At 38.3% G+C, this 14,715-nt stretch overlaps 1 protein-coding gene across 1 annotated transcript in view; it reads right to left on the reverse strand.

The window, feature by feature from the left end:
- Positions 1-4,838: 4,838 nt before the first annotated feature.
- LOC107713170 (gamma-aminobutyric acid receptor subunit alpha-3-like) overlaps positions 4,839-14,715 on the reverse strand; it is a 175,334-nt gene continuing 165,457 nt past the window's right edge. The window contains exon 10 of the mRNA XM_016518602.1: positions 4,839-5,275. Coding sequence (XP_016374088.1) covers positions 4,934-5,275 — 342 coding nt within the window. The 3' untranslated portion in view covers positions 4,839-4,933. The remainder of the gene's footprint in view (positions 5,276-14,715) is intronic.

Genomic DNA, 14,715 nt, shown 5'->3' on the forward strand with positions numbered 1-14,715 from the left:
ATTTTATATACCTCACATAAATCTTAAGTCAAGTACATAACCTCACAATTATATGTAATTACCCAGGGTTCACTGAGGAATCTTGGGTTTCAGTTGTGTTTGACAACAGTTCCACTTGAAATCTATTGCAACATGCATGTTACAGAGTAAGTCAAGTTCATTAGGAGCTTGATAAAGTAAAACGTAAATCTTTCTTCTCAGTATATAACATGTAATCCTTATTGTTTGGTCTCAAACCCAGAACCAACCAACAGAATAAGCTGCAGAATGTACTGGCTAGGCTGACCGAAAATGTAAGCAAGAGGGTCATAAGGGCAGCAAAGTGCACAAAAAAAATCTTAGAATCATATTATACATAAGTTTGTAAACGCAGATGCAAATGCTCAACTAGTGTGTTACAGGTGTCCTGTTGTAAATGCATTCTTGTGTTACATTTGATGATAACAAACCTAATACTTAAAGGGGGTGCTATCCTTAAATGTGCCTTAAACTAAACAGGATATTATTCAGCTAGCTATTAAAAAAAAAGTTGAAGACAATTTACATTAACGCCTACTATCTAGCGCCTCTTGTGGCAATGTTGAGAATACGACAGATACTAGCATTGTATTATGGATTGCATTGCACATGCATCACACTTGCACAAGAAGTGTTTATGTTCACATATTTGTGTCGAGTTTTGAACAGTTTCATTAAGATGTGGCAGAACAACAACCTTTCTTTACAACAACTACAAAAAAAAAAAAAAATAAAAACAATGCAAAAACTTTGTTTCTTAAATTGACCCATCACAAATGCTCCCTTGATATTTTTGTGCAAGAAACTCAATATCGAAGTAAACGACACACATATGTATGTTTATATGTATGTATATAAATACATCCACAATTATGCATTATCCATGGGCAAATCATTACCCCTGCACTTGTCTTTAAAGGTCATTTGGCACAACTTATAATTTGGCTATAATCATGTTGCATGGCCGAGGCAGTCACATAGTCATAAACATAGCAGTTTGTTTTGAGGCCGGCAGCTTCATCAATTCACTTGTTCTCCAGCACAGCACTTTACTTCAGACGAATTTTTACTTTCTTTTCTGCACTGACAGTTACGGTATGACTTTTATTGCAAACATATATCCATGATGCACATCTTAGTAACTGTGAGACAGTAGAAGACTGTTTATCTCAAAAATGCCCTGATATAGAGGACATCGAATCGGTATGTCAGAGAAAGCAGTTTTCTGCGTCATTTTTAAGTCAAGAAGTGTCGCCCTAACAAGATTTAGTGGGATACCAGTCATTCCCTTTGACACAGCCTACTGTATGTCACCTATGTCCTTGTTCTATCAACCTTTTGGTATTGAATCACAGTGTAATACGACATAAAATATCTAGCATGTGTGGCATGAGTACAACAAGCATGACGTGACGAACCACCAAGAGGAACAAGATTGATGTCGTCCAAAAAAAAAAACACACTGTCCTTAGAAGACAATGTTCATCTTATACTATTACAATAACAGAAGCCTGAAATGTGTACCTATGATGTACTTGAGCTTTCCTACTGCAGTTTCTCATACCATAACAAGAATAAGGCCTTTTTTAAAGAACAAGTCACATATCAAACCCAGACAATTGTGAAAAGAAACCAGAAAACTCAATAAGATTACATCTACCAGCTCCACTAACCACAAGGTTGTGTCAGATGCTTTGGGACATGCAGAAAAATGCTGGATTCATTTTTTTCCCTTTTTAATACAGTATATACAGAGAGCCTGGCAGATTGTACATTAAACATTTAGAAAACTGCACACAAGATGGTACATCTAGCAAAGCTAGCATAAGGCTAGTGTTAGTAGCCAAGATGCTAACCATTCAACGTGATCCAGAAATTTTAGACCTGAAAAACACACAAGGGGGACTTCAAATGTGTAAATCAAGCTTTAAAGCAATAGTTTAAGCAGTAAATCAGCAAAATTTAGAAAGTTTTCCAGTCAGAATTCATCAGTGATAACTTTACCAATTAGCATTTGTAGTGCTGTACTACAGTACATTTTACTGTCACCCTCTTGAACATTAAAATTTCACTGGTATTACCCTTCATTTGCATGTAAAAAGCCAGATGTCGCACATATTAGACAAGTATGCCGACAAAGTTTACAGAAGTAATTCTTTTGGTAATGAACACAACTACGTTTCCCAAGTATCCTATTTCAAGTAGGTTGACAACATCTAAAAAAAATAAAAAATACAACTTTTACTTGTTACATTTGAATAAACTATCATGCCACTACCGTAATAGCACACGTAGAATACATCATGGAGATGTTTATTTAATGTGCACATTTTCACCTGGAAGATCGATTTTTTTAGTTTGCTCATCTCTAGACATTTACACATGTCCTCAAAGCAACTGTATGCAACTTATATACAGCTGATTTAAGATGTTTATGATTTAGAATATTTGTAAAACTGCTTTTTAGATGTTTAGCAGATGTTTTCCAAATGAAGAACTCTTTAAGACGTCTTAGAGATGTACGTGTGCCATCTGGGTTAGTTATACCCAATGTTGTTTTTGCAGATTTGTACTGATGCTATAAGCGTTATACTGTGTACTGTAAAAAACATAGATCATGTATGCTATCAGATATGTAGCTAGCATAAATAGATTTAAATTCCTATATAAATATACTTCTTACATGTGGTTTTATTTATGATTTGTTCTATTTGTGTCAACAATCAATACCAACATCAGTTGATCTAGCCCTACTATAGCTCAGATGAGATGTAAGGAGCCAACGGATATGCACTCCAGATATTGAATATGGCTATTTGAAGGGCCATTATGAGATACAAAAACATAAAGCCTCCTGATAACACAACAGCATATGTGGTGATGTAACTAATGAATAGATTGTCATGCATTCATTTATTCTTAACACATCCTAATGTATGAGAAAAACAATCTTATTATTATTTAGAATATTAAAATAAACATGAGTTCTATCTATTAATTCGCTAATATATCCACTGATTAAAACTTAAAAATATTGAATGTCTTGTGTCTGAAGCTACTGATCAACAGCCACGTTACAATTATATATATATATATATATATATACAATCGCTAGGACCAATTTCTCCATACTTAGGTCACTTTTTTTTCTTCACAACCAAACACACAGTGAGCACAACAGCAGTCTGTGGGCTAAAACGTGGATTGTTTTTTTCATTACTTTGGCACAAAATACACAAAATACATGGACATTGTATTTTTATGAGTGACAAAGTATGTTGGTTGGATGACAACCTTTGAAAGAGTTATGGAAAAATGAAATGATTTGAGACATGCATGATGCGTTTTGGTATTTTTACTGCATTTTGGATGTGAAATTTGCTAATGTAACAGGCGGAAAGCTAGTTAGGAGAATTGTGTGAAGAGTTTAGAAAAAGTGACCTAAGTATTGAGAATTCGGTCTTAGCGATTGTTAAAAAAAATAAAAAATGTTAGTGTACACTGTTCATGAAATGACTTGAATGAAATGGCAAAGGTAATGTTTTTTTGCTTAATATAGCTTGCTGTCACATAAGTACATACTTTACGCAACTTTTTAGTTTATCTACAAAAATGTCTCTATTTAAATTCACATGTAAACCTGGCACTTTCTACATGAATGCAAAAAGATTGTTTTTCGAAAACGAGATGCATAATCAAATTGAACACACTATGAGAAAGAAATAAAATCATAAGGGAACAATGGTGATAACAGCATATAAATATGCACACATCCATGTTTGAGTGCATGTTCTCATATTATCTTAAATATATGCTTAAAACTACAACTACATTTTGCATGACATTTTACAGACAGGAAACTATGAAACTGGCTTGCAATTGCCAAAATATTAATATGAATAAAAATAGTGCATTCACAAACATGAATACTGTATTGTCCAAAACACACACACACACAAAATAAATAAATAAATAAATAATAATAATAATAATAATAATAATAAAATCACCAGTGTAATGATCTACCCAAACCACCAACACTTCAGCGTGAGGTTATGGAAATGCATGTTCCTCCTGTGTGGCACTGGCCCAAATCTAAAATCCAGTCTTTATATTCTTCACAGCTGAAATGTTTCATAGCATTTCAGATCCTCAGATGAGGGTCTGATGCACACTGCTCATACTGGCCTCAAACAAAGAACCGTTGTCTGGCCCAGTGCCTTACAGTCAGCCGTCAGCACTAAATCAACTCACATGCAGGACAGCTCTGAGTTTAATACCATCCTGTGAGAGTTCAATCAACACTGACGTTTTCTTTAGGCAGGCGTAAGCTTGAAGACAATGTCAGCATGTGCCAAACTATTCATCTCTACGGCGAGTGATTAAAAAGGCACACAGTTTCTTTCTCTTGGAGCCTGCTCAGGCTGTTTAAACAATAAGAGTCACTGGACGAAAAATGCACTGATAGACCCATGGGGATGTACACACATATCTAGATGACACTACTGATATAATACTCTGGGTTTGCAAAGAGTCAAAGAACAGACAGTTAGTAATGATGCGCCTACGGACATCGCTACTGGCTGCTGAAAGGCTACAGGTTCTCGCCGATGGCGACTGAAAACCAATGGTGACTGATGTTTTTCTTCTGATGATACACAGTGTGAGGAGTGGGGGAGGGGTTTAGTGGGTAATTAATGGCCATCTGTACAAGACCAGCAATACTGTCATACTTTACTCATGCAACACATAAAATGGCACATACAAAAAAAACAAAAACAAAAAAAACATTACTAACTAGAGTTGTGTATCTACATGGTTGCTTAAAAAATGAAAATGAACACAGTAGCAGTAGCATCATGTTACTGATTAAGACTGGACTGGCAGTTTATTTATTTGTTTCTGGTTTCCATGTTCATTTCTGTGGGCTGGACCGGTTGATGGTCGGCTTTCTGTTGACGTAAGTGGCCCAGTAAGCCAGGTTGAAGATGAAGAAGAGCACTGGAAAGATGATACGAGAGATCTTGTCCACTTTGCTGACACGATTGTATGACTTTCTTCCACCCTCCGGCACATATTCCCCATCCATTTTGGGCAGCCGGATCTCTCGGACCGGCTGGGATGGGGTGGACGTGGATGTGGCACTCTTGGAGACGGTTGTCAGTCCGGGATCTTTGGCTACGCTCATGCTGTAGGTGGTTCCCACGATGTTGAAAGTGTTGTTGGTCTTCTTGGAGAAGGAAGCCGACTCTCGCCTCTGTGAAAGAGTCAAAAGGAAAAAAATTGAGCAATAAAAACACCTTATCTTGAGCAAAAGTGAAGCATTCATCTTACTAATGGACTCTCTAGTAAATCCCTGTTTTCCCGTACTGCACAATTTTTTATATCAGGGATTAAATTTCCGTCGCTACGACGGATTTCCGTCAGTTCATAAAGACAAATAAGCTACCAATCATATGAAATTAGTATTAATAAATTAATTTGTACTACAGAGGTGGCACAGAAGAACACAAAAGTGGCTTGTAGGTACATTTTCAGACGTTTAATGAGGCTCAGAGGTGGCATGAGTGCAATTAAATTCATAAATTCATGTGGAGATTGTTTTAAATATAAAATTTTGAATACAGAAATAACTGAAATTATACGCTAAAAATGAATCTAAATCTCCCAGCAGGTGGCGGCAAGTCACTGATTTTATCATGAATCATTCATTCAATTGATTCGTTCGAACGGCTGAATCATTCAGGAATGAAGCAAGTGACTGTCTTTATGAACTGACGGAAATCCGTCGTAGCGACGGAACTTTAATCCCTGCTATATACTTGTATTATTTTTTGTTTCTTTATAGAAGTGGGAAATACATTCAGTGCAGTAAGAAAAACTATGTATTCATGACAGCATATCTAATTTTAAAGGTAAATCCAAATTCTTATTCAATGTGCTGATGTGCTGCAATAATGTATAAACAAAAGTATTACTATATTAAGCCATAATATAGCATGCACAAGAGAGAATGCACTAAGAATAATTTATAATACCATTTGCATAGTTTTAGCACTCATTTTAATCAAATAATTATAGAATCAGGTGCACTGGTACAAACATGTCCACAAAATCTGTGCTAAATGTATTTAACACATTGTATTTCCCATATTTAATTGTTAGATGCAGCAGATTATAATTTCAGTGCATTTCAGCACAAATTAGAACGTGCTCGTCCATACACGTCCAAATATCTGGGTACTGTTATGACTGAAGGCTGATAAAAAGGCTTTTGCAGTTTGCATTTGACAAGTGCTTTGATTAGTTGTCCAAGGCTCTTGTGGGAAACATCTCAGGGACTTCCTCAGCCCCGTAACAAAATATCAAGGATTTTGTAAAAAACTAAGGAAAATAGCTTCAAGCAATATGCATCAATGGTATATATTAATACATAAATTAGAACATTAGAACAGATTGCTTAAAGCAATCACAAAGGCTTGTTACATGCAAAACAGTCAAAGGTTTACATTGCACCGTGACAGAAGGTGGCCACGGGCTATAGAGAACATTTTGTAGTGTGAAGGGCAAATTCACTAAACAGTTGTATCTTTTGTGTGTGATATTATGCATTGTGTTCATAAAGCATCCATGCCATAGTTTAATCAGGTGCTTTCTACACTGATGTAGCATTGCACCATGTATAGTTTTGATGAACTGTATATAATAACTTTATAAAACAGTTTCAGTCCTTTATTCTGATCCCCCGTCAACAAAAGTCTTCTTATATGGGAGATTTTCTCATGCTGAGAGATAAGCAGATATATGTGAGAAAATATCATATATGCTGTTAAAAAATAAATGAGATGTATAGCTCCTATTCTCTGTTTTTATTTGAGCTACATAAGATGAGGCACGTTACACCGGAACATTCTCTTGCCATTTACTGTCACTGTCAGGAACTCTTTTTTAGCAGAATGATAGGATTTAATGAATGCAATTAAAAAAGTACCAATACATACATTTTTGGTTGTAATATTTGTATTGTGTGATAACCGTTTTATAAAAGCAATAAGGTACTCGAGGCTGTATTGTGAATAAGTCACAGCTGAAGGAGTTGCAGTGACAATAAGGAAAATAAGCCCTGGAAGCATACAGTTATAAAGTTCTGTCTGATTTTTTTAAAGCTGTTTTCCTCAAAGGGACCAGAAAAATTTCCCCACTAGGGCAAAATTTACTGATATTACTATCCTTGTGCTTATGGGAAATTTGGACGGCATAATGTAGGGAATACCAAGTACACACACACACACACACGCATGCATGCATGTTGAGTTTCCATGTTTTATGTGGACTTCCCGTAGGCATAATGGTTTTATGCTGTACAAACTGTATTTTCTATCCCCTTACCCTAAACCTACCCTGTACACAAAACTTTCTGCTATTTTAGATAAAAAAAAACAAAAAAACAAACAAAAAAACATTCTGTTAAATTTTTAAGCTTGGACCACACACACACAGAGGTGGTCTAGTTGTAGCTTCCAGGTCTCTATAGGAATATCTAACCAGGCTTCATTCTTGAGTCACAATCATAGGAGGAATGGCACAGCAGGAAACATTGTATGCCAGTAAACAAACAGAGCCTCTGTTAGCAGGCTTACACAATAAGAAACACAGAAGCTGTCTAGTGTAGTCTAACCACAATAATCTACAATGCTTTATTACATGCATGTACTGTATAGAGCTCCAGAGGTTGACGTCACGCACTCTAAACTCCACCATTTTGGCAGGCAATCAGGAGAGCGCTAGAGCATTGGTATTGACAGTTGTACAACAATAATTTAAAACCAGACTATTTAGACCTTACAAACCTTACTATTTCAACATGGTGGACAGCTGCTGTGTGCCAGGATGCCAGAACAGGCAGGGGAAAGCTAGGGTTGCCAACCATCCCGTATTAGCCGGGACGTCCCGTATATTGGGCTTAATTTATGTGTCCCGTATGTGACCTCCCTTGGTCCGTTTCTTGCCCCCTCACACAGTATTCGTTAAGTAAATCAGAAAATCCTGTACATAACTGTTTGAGGAAGGCTGCAGAATCCTCTGCTGGCTGATCGCTCCCGCTCACGGGCGCTCGCGCTTACGCCAATTCCGTCCGTGTTTTGACTTTGGTAAATCAGTTTTGGCAAATACAAACTACGTGATTATTTTTCATGAGTCCAACATCCCGCCGTGCAAGAAAACATGCAATCTACCCGAGACGTGATCAATAAGGGAAGCCGTCTTTTATTGCAAAATAGCAAGGATCCCGATAGACGACTAAAATGGTTCACTACAATAAAACATGCTAACCAACACAAAATTTGGGATTAAACGGGTAAGATTTCATGACATTTATGATGTCTACTGTACTCACAGTGATATAGCTATGCTGGCTACCTACAAGGACAGCTAGGGTCGATTACGTTAGCTAACAACACATTTGACTTACCCTTCCAGTGACGGCATAGCAGGTTGAATATTCATAAAAAAAATTAGATTGCGTCCATTTGTACCCCTCCAGGCTTTTGTAGGCTTTTAAAGAGTCTCCGGAGTAATGTTAGGAGGGAAAGTCGATGAGGTAGTTGTAGATATCAGGATTCTGCAGGTCAGGAAATCTTTCCGTTCCTTTATTGATAGGCTACACGTTAAAAGCACCACGGGGGCATTATAGGGATCTGTTATGCTTAATCTATTACGTTTTGCTATGTGCAGGTCTATGTCTTTTGAATTAAAGTACGCAGTGAACTCTGTTGCCTTGAAACTCATGCTGGCGCCATTCATCTCATATTCGCTCCCGGCTGTCCCTGCCTGCCAGCATGGTGGTGTAAACAGAATGGGTCACGTGACGTCCGGAGCTCTATACACATTGCATATGATGTTGCTGTTATTTTGTATTTCAAAATTCTTCTAAAGGAATAATTCACCCACAAAAATGTTTTTAACTAACACTCATGTCATTGTAAATCTGTATGACTGTCTTTCTTCAGTGGCACACAAAAGGAGAAATTTAGCAGAATATCACTCTTTCCCAGTCACTAAGGTTGAATGATAATTGGAACGGTCAAGCACTTAAAATAAAAATATCATAAAATAACTTTTGGGTAAACTACTTCAGTCTAAAGTGGTTTGATAAGAATCACACGATTAGCTGATTCGTGGCTGGTTTCAAAGATTTTTACTTCCTTTATAAGTAGTAGAAAATAAGAATCTGTAAATGTGTCATTAGGTTACACACTGAGGATTTTGCTGCACGTAGAAGAATTTGATATCATGCTATCAGACGCTATAATCCTTACTCATTACGTAGTAACTACGTGCAAACATTTTCACTTTTAGTTAGACCTCTTATCAACTGTTCAGAAAATAAGCTGGTAAGGTACAGTGGATAACAGGAGTGTAATCCTCTGTGATCATCTATGATTTAATATGCAGAGTCAGCTTTACAGGACATGAGTGATTTTGATGAAGTGGGCTACCAAAATCTGCTTGTTTGACAGTTATAAGAATAAACTACATTAAAGTGGTGCTTACCAGCACAAAACTCACCGTCACAGTGCTATGTGGTTATGAAGGTATTTTTAAAGATTTCTTAAGTGGTTGTTAATGTATTCTGGGTGTTTACTAAGCCACTGTTTAGTCAAAAAGAATCAATTTGAATCTGAATGCCTCCCCCTCCCTTTTGAAATTCACTCCCTGGACTCAATCCCCTTGTGTACCCCCATTGCCAGCCCTAGTTACTAAATGTGCTTATATTGACCACCCCAATGCGTAAATATTCACCTTCGTTACACATACTGTAGTGTCACAAGTTTTTTACCAGGATTGACAAGCCAGTAAAGAAAAACAAACCAATTAATGTAGAAACTACGATGCATTGTGGTACAAGAAGAGCAAAGGAACTACTGACACCAACACAAACAAAAAACACTCAGAGTTCTGCACTGGGAGATGTCAGACCATTGGCCCTATTTTCTGATGCCAATATCTGTGCTAGGGATCTCACAGTAGGGACTGCTGCATGCTGCTTCCCAATCACAGACCATCGATCCCTGCTACTACACCAGCACCTGAGTCTCTAAATCACAGTCTAGGCTTATGTCAGCATTAGTAAAGGATCCCAACTACAAGCCCATCATGACCCACACTGATACAACTGTTACTTTTAGCTTAGGTCTCATTTGCATTGGGTATCGGCAAGATAAGCTCCTGGAGTTCACAGAGAAAATGCTTAGAAGAGAATTAATATGTGATCAACTCTACAACTGCTGAACAAGAACAAAGTACAGAGAGAGAGAGACAGAGAGAGAGGGAGAGAGAGCGAGAGAGGTCTTGCACAAAATGAGCTCCTGAACTTTCTAGAGTTTCTTGCTTCTAATATGAGGTAAACCAAAGGTAAAAACACAAAATTAACAAAAAATGACTCGCTGTCAAAGATAGTGAAGAAATTAGGAGAAAATCTCTTGAAAACAAGGAAAGTTTGTGGAACCTAAACAAAAGGACACTGGAGTGGGCCTTACAACAAGGCTTCAGAAGGAAACAAACACAAAAAAACAACTGGAAAAGAACCACTTACAAACTTCACCGAATTAACAATTCCATCTGAAAAAGGATTTAACTGAAAGAACTGAAATAACCTTTCTATCTACAAACAACAAGGACCAAACAATTGCAAAAGGACAAACCAAACCAATAGGCCCTCAACTTTCCATTTGATGGAGGTAAGACTACAAGAGCTCTAATTCAAATAAAATAAATTTTATAAGCAATTTGTCAAGAGAAATTTTACTAAAAAGTGACATTTTTATATATACTGTATATTTTAAACAAAAAAGGGCAATTTTCATTCACACCTCCTGATTGGACTAACTGAGCCATCACTATCAATACCAAAGACCTGTAAACGGCATCACCATGGCAACACCAGCAATGGGGACTGGAGCTCACACCTTTTCCTACCCCCCCAGACATCCAGTCTGAGAAGAGCAGACAACAACACAAGCTCAGAACACTGAAGGAAAACCCAGAGACACTGTTTAAAGATACTTCAAACAGTAGGGGCAAAACCATCACCACAAACCTGCTCTTCTACACAGAACGCCTGGCTGCATGGCACACCGCTTCCTGCACAGTGCACACTGTTCCAGTATCACACCAAACATGGAATCTGTAAAGGCAGGCAACTGTGCATTTATGAGGACTCAGAAAAAGACCCAGAGAACAAACACCTGACAATAAACTTCTATCAAAATGGAACTGTAATGGTACAGGGAAACAATGCTGCCCTCACAAACTTTGAGCAGACCTTCCACTGCTTAAAAGATATGGTGGAAAGAGATGAAGCAAATCCCTAAAAACAGAACCCTACAGACACATCAGAAGACACTGATCAAAATGAGTTCTCAACCCATAACAATACAGAGAACAGGACCACTCCAGAAACCACAGATAACATCAGCCTTCCCCCAAGCACAGGACTACACAACACAGTTGTTCAGCTACAGCACAGCTTAGCACTGCTAGAAGTGGAAATAATGGAACTGAGTGAGCATGTCCATGCCCTGACCACTAAAGACACTGAACAACTCAGAGAACAGCTGGACCAGATAAGAAACCACCTGAAAATGTCCATCCAAGAACTTAAGAGGGAAATTGACACTCTGTATCAGGACAGGGAAACACTCAAAAAAGACCTCAAAGAACTTCAACAGATCATGGGGAAGGAATTTTCAGAAATGAAAGACTACATGGGGAGGGAACTCACATGCTTCAAAGTTGAGCTACAACAAATGGACAGACAGATAGAGACCCTAACAACACAGACGAGGTGTCTCCCTACCCCTGCAAATGCCCCCAAAGTCCCCCAACCCTCCCCCACACCTACACAGCCAAACTCCAGCAGCACAACTCCGGCATCCACCAAACCATCATAGCCCAGATACAGCCAAAAGGTAAGCATAAACACCGGCAGCCCCCAGAAACCCAGAGATTGAACCTCAGAAAAACACTAGAGCTACAACCCCAGCTGAGAAACAGCCAGTGAAAACAGAGTCGGACATTGCCATCCTCATGGACTCCAATGGGAAGTTCCTACAAGGGGAAAAACTGTTTCCAGGCCGTAAAACATCAAAACTCTGGTGCCCCAAAACAGGTGATGCCCTCAGAATACTTTCTGACTCCAGCTTTGGCACACCCTCACATATCATCATACACATAGGCACCAACGACCTGAGAAGGGAACAGGAGAGAGTTGGGCAGCTGATCTGCAGAGTAGCAGAGAAGGCTACAGGGACCTACCCCAGCACAAAGATCACCATATCTACCCTCCTACCCCGCAAAGACATTCACCCAGACACCATCCAGAGAGTCAATGCTGACATCTCCAAAGGATGTGCTCGCCTGCCCAATGTGCACCTGGCTCATTACCCCTCCATCACAATCAGAGACCTGTACGACCATGTACACATAAAGAAGGACAAAGTCAATGTGTTTGCAAAAACATTGAAAGATACAGCACGGGGCAGACAAACCACCTTTACACCCCTGAAAACAACACAGCTGCCAACCCACAGAACACAAATCCAGACACCCAGCAGAAACCTACAGTCTCATCACAGAGAGACGACCACCACTGGCTGCACAATACTGGGGACCCCCACACCATGCTAAAATCCACATCAGAACACCCCATGCACCAGCGCCACACCACCACAGACCTACACCAGTCCATCAGCAGAAACCCCAGTCTGCACCAGATCACCATCCAAGACACCCCTGACCACAAAAACATCACTCCAGGCAGAGGAGCAACACTAGGAAGGGCCCATCACCAGCAGCAGCAACCAGCCTTCCACCCGCTCATGCACCCTCAGCTGATAACACACCAAACTCAGCACCACAAAAAACACAGTAAAGCAAGGCAAATACTACACCTGGCTTAAAATCCACAAGGAACTGGAGCTCTGTCGAAGCCTGGGTCTGAATATCATCAACGGTAGGTTACGAGGAGACACTTTAGGGAGATTCACATTTTGCTCACCTCTTGGGAATAGCACAGTTGATTATATGATAACAGACATAGATCCTTCATCGTTCAGATCATTCACTGTTAGAGAACTAACCCCTCTGTCTGATCACAGTCAAATCACTGTGTATCTCAAAAAGACAGAAAATAACAGTAAGCTGTACAACATCAGAAAACCATACAGATGGGCTGAAAACAGCACTGAAGAATATCAGAAAGCACTTAGCAGCCAAACAATACAAGCACTGGTAGATAACTTTCTAAATAACAATTATGCTCACACTAATGAAGGTGTCAATCTTTCTGTCAAATATATAAATTACATATTTGAAAAATCAGCAAAACAATCCAAATTGAAAACAAAAAATGGAAAAAATCTAATACCCAAAAATGGGTTTGATCAGGACTGCCACTATTCGCAAAAAACTGAGAACATTGTCAAATCAGAAACACAAAGATCCAAATAATGCAGAGACCCGCCTTCTTTGCAGTAAAACACTAAAACAATACACACATACACTCAAGAACCAAAAAAGTGCAATACACCCAAAAACAACGAACAATAATTGAGAAGTCAGTGAACACAAACCAATTTTGGGATAATTGGAACAATCTGAAAAAAAACTGATCATGAAGAATTGGCAATCCAAAATGGAGAAATATGGGAAAGTCATTGTTTAATAAAGTACAAACAGGCACAAACTGTAAGCAAAATCAAACAATAAACCAATTGGAAAAACTTGAATTAACAATCAAAGATAACCAAAACCCATTAGATTTCCCAATAACTGATAAAGAACTTAAAGAAAAAATCAAAAACCTCCAACTCAAAAAAGCATCTGGATCTGATGGGATATTAAACGAAATGATAAAACACACAAGCAGTAAATTCCAATTGGCCATTCTAAAACTATTCAATGTGGTTCTGAGTGTAGGTTACTTCCCTGACATCTGGAATCAAGGCTTGATAACACCAATCTTTAAAAATGGAGATCAATTTGATCCTAACAACTACAGAGGCATCTGTGTGAGCAGCAACCACATACATCACCACACATAATGTACTGAGCAGAAGTCAAATTGGATTTTTACCAAATTACCGTACATCTGATCACATCTATACATTACATACTCTAATTGAAAAACATGTTAACCAAGATAAAGGTAAAATATATGCATGCTTTATTGACTTTAAAAAAAACTCTTGACTCAATTTCAGAATCAGAATCAGAATGAGCTTTATTGCCAGGTATGTTTTCACATATGAGGAATTTGGCACCAAGGACTATTTTACAAACTTATTGAAAGTGGCATAGAAGGTAAAACATATGACCTTATCAAATCAATGTACACTGAAAGTAAATGTGGCATAAAAATTAACACCAAACGTACAAGGTATCTTTCCCAGGAGCGTGGAGTGAGACAGGGCTGCTGCTTAAAGGGTTAGTTCATCCAAAAATGAAAATTAGCCCATAAATTACTCACCCTCAAGTCATCCTAGGTGTATATGACTTTCTTCTTTCAGACGAATCCAGTCGGAGTTATATTAAAAATGGTCTTTGATCTTTCAAGTTGTTTCATGGCAGTCAGCGGGTGTTGCATGCATCAGTCCAAAAGCACTTAATTAAAATGCGCCCATCCATAAAAAAAAAAGT

This window comes from Sinocyclocheilus rhinocerous, unplaced genomic scaffold, assembly GCF_001515625.1.
Source record: "Sinocyclocheilus rhinocerous isolate Xijiao unplaced genomic scaffold, SAMN03320098_v1.1 scaffold387, whole genome shotgun sequence".
Taxonomy (NCBI): Eukaryota; Metazoa; Chordata; class Actinopteri; order Cypriniformes; family Cyprinidae; genus Sinocyclocheilus; species Sinocyclocheilus rhinocerous.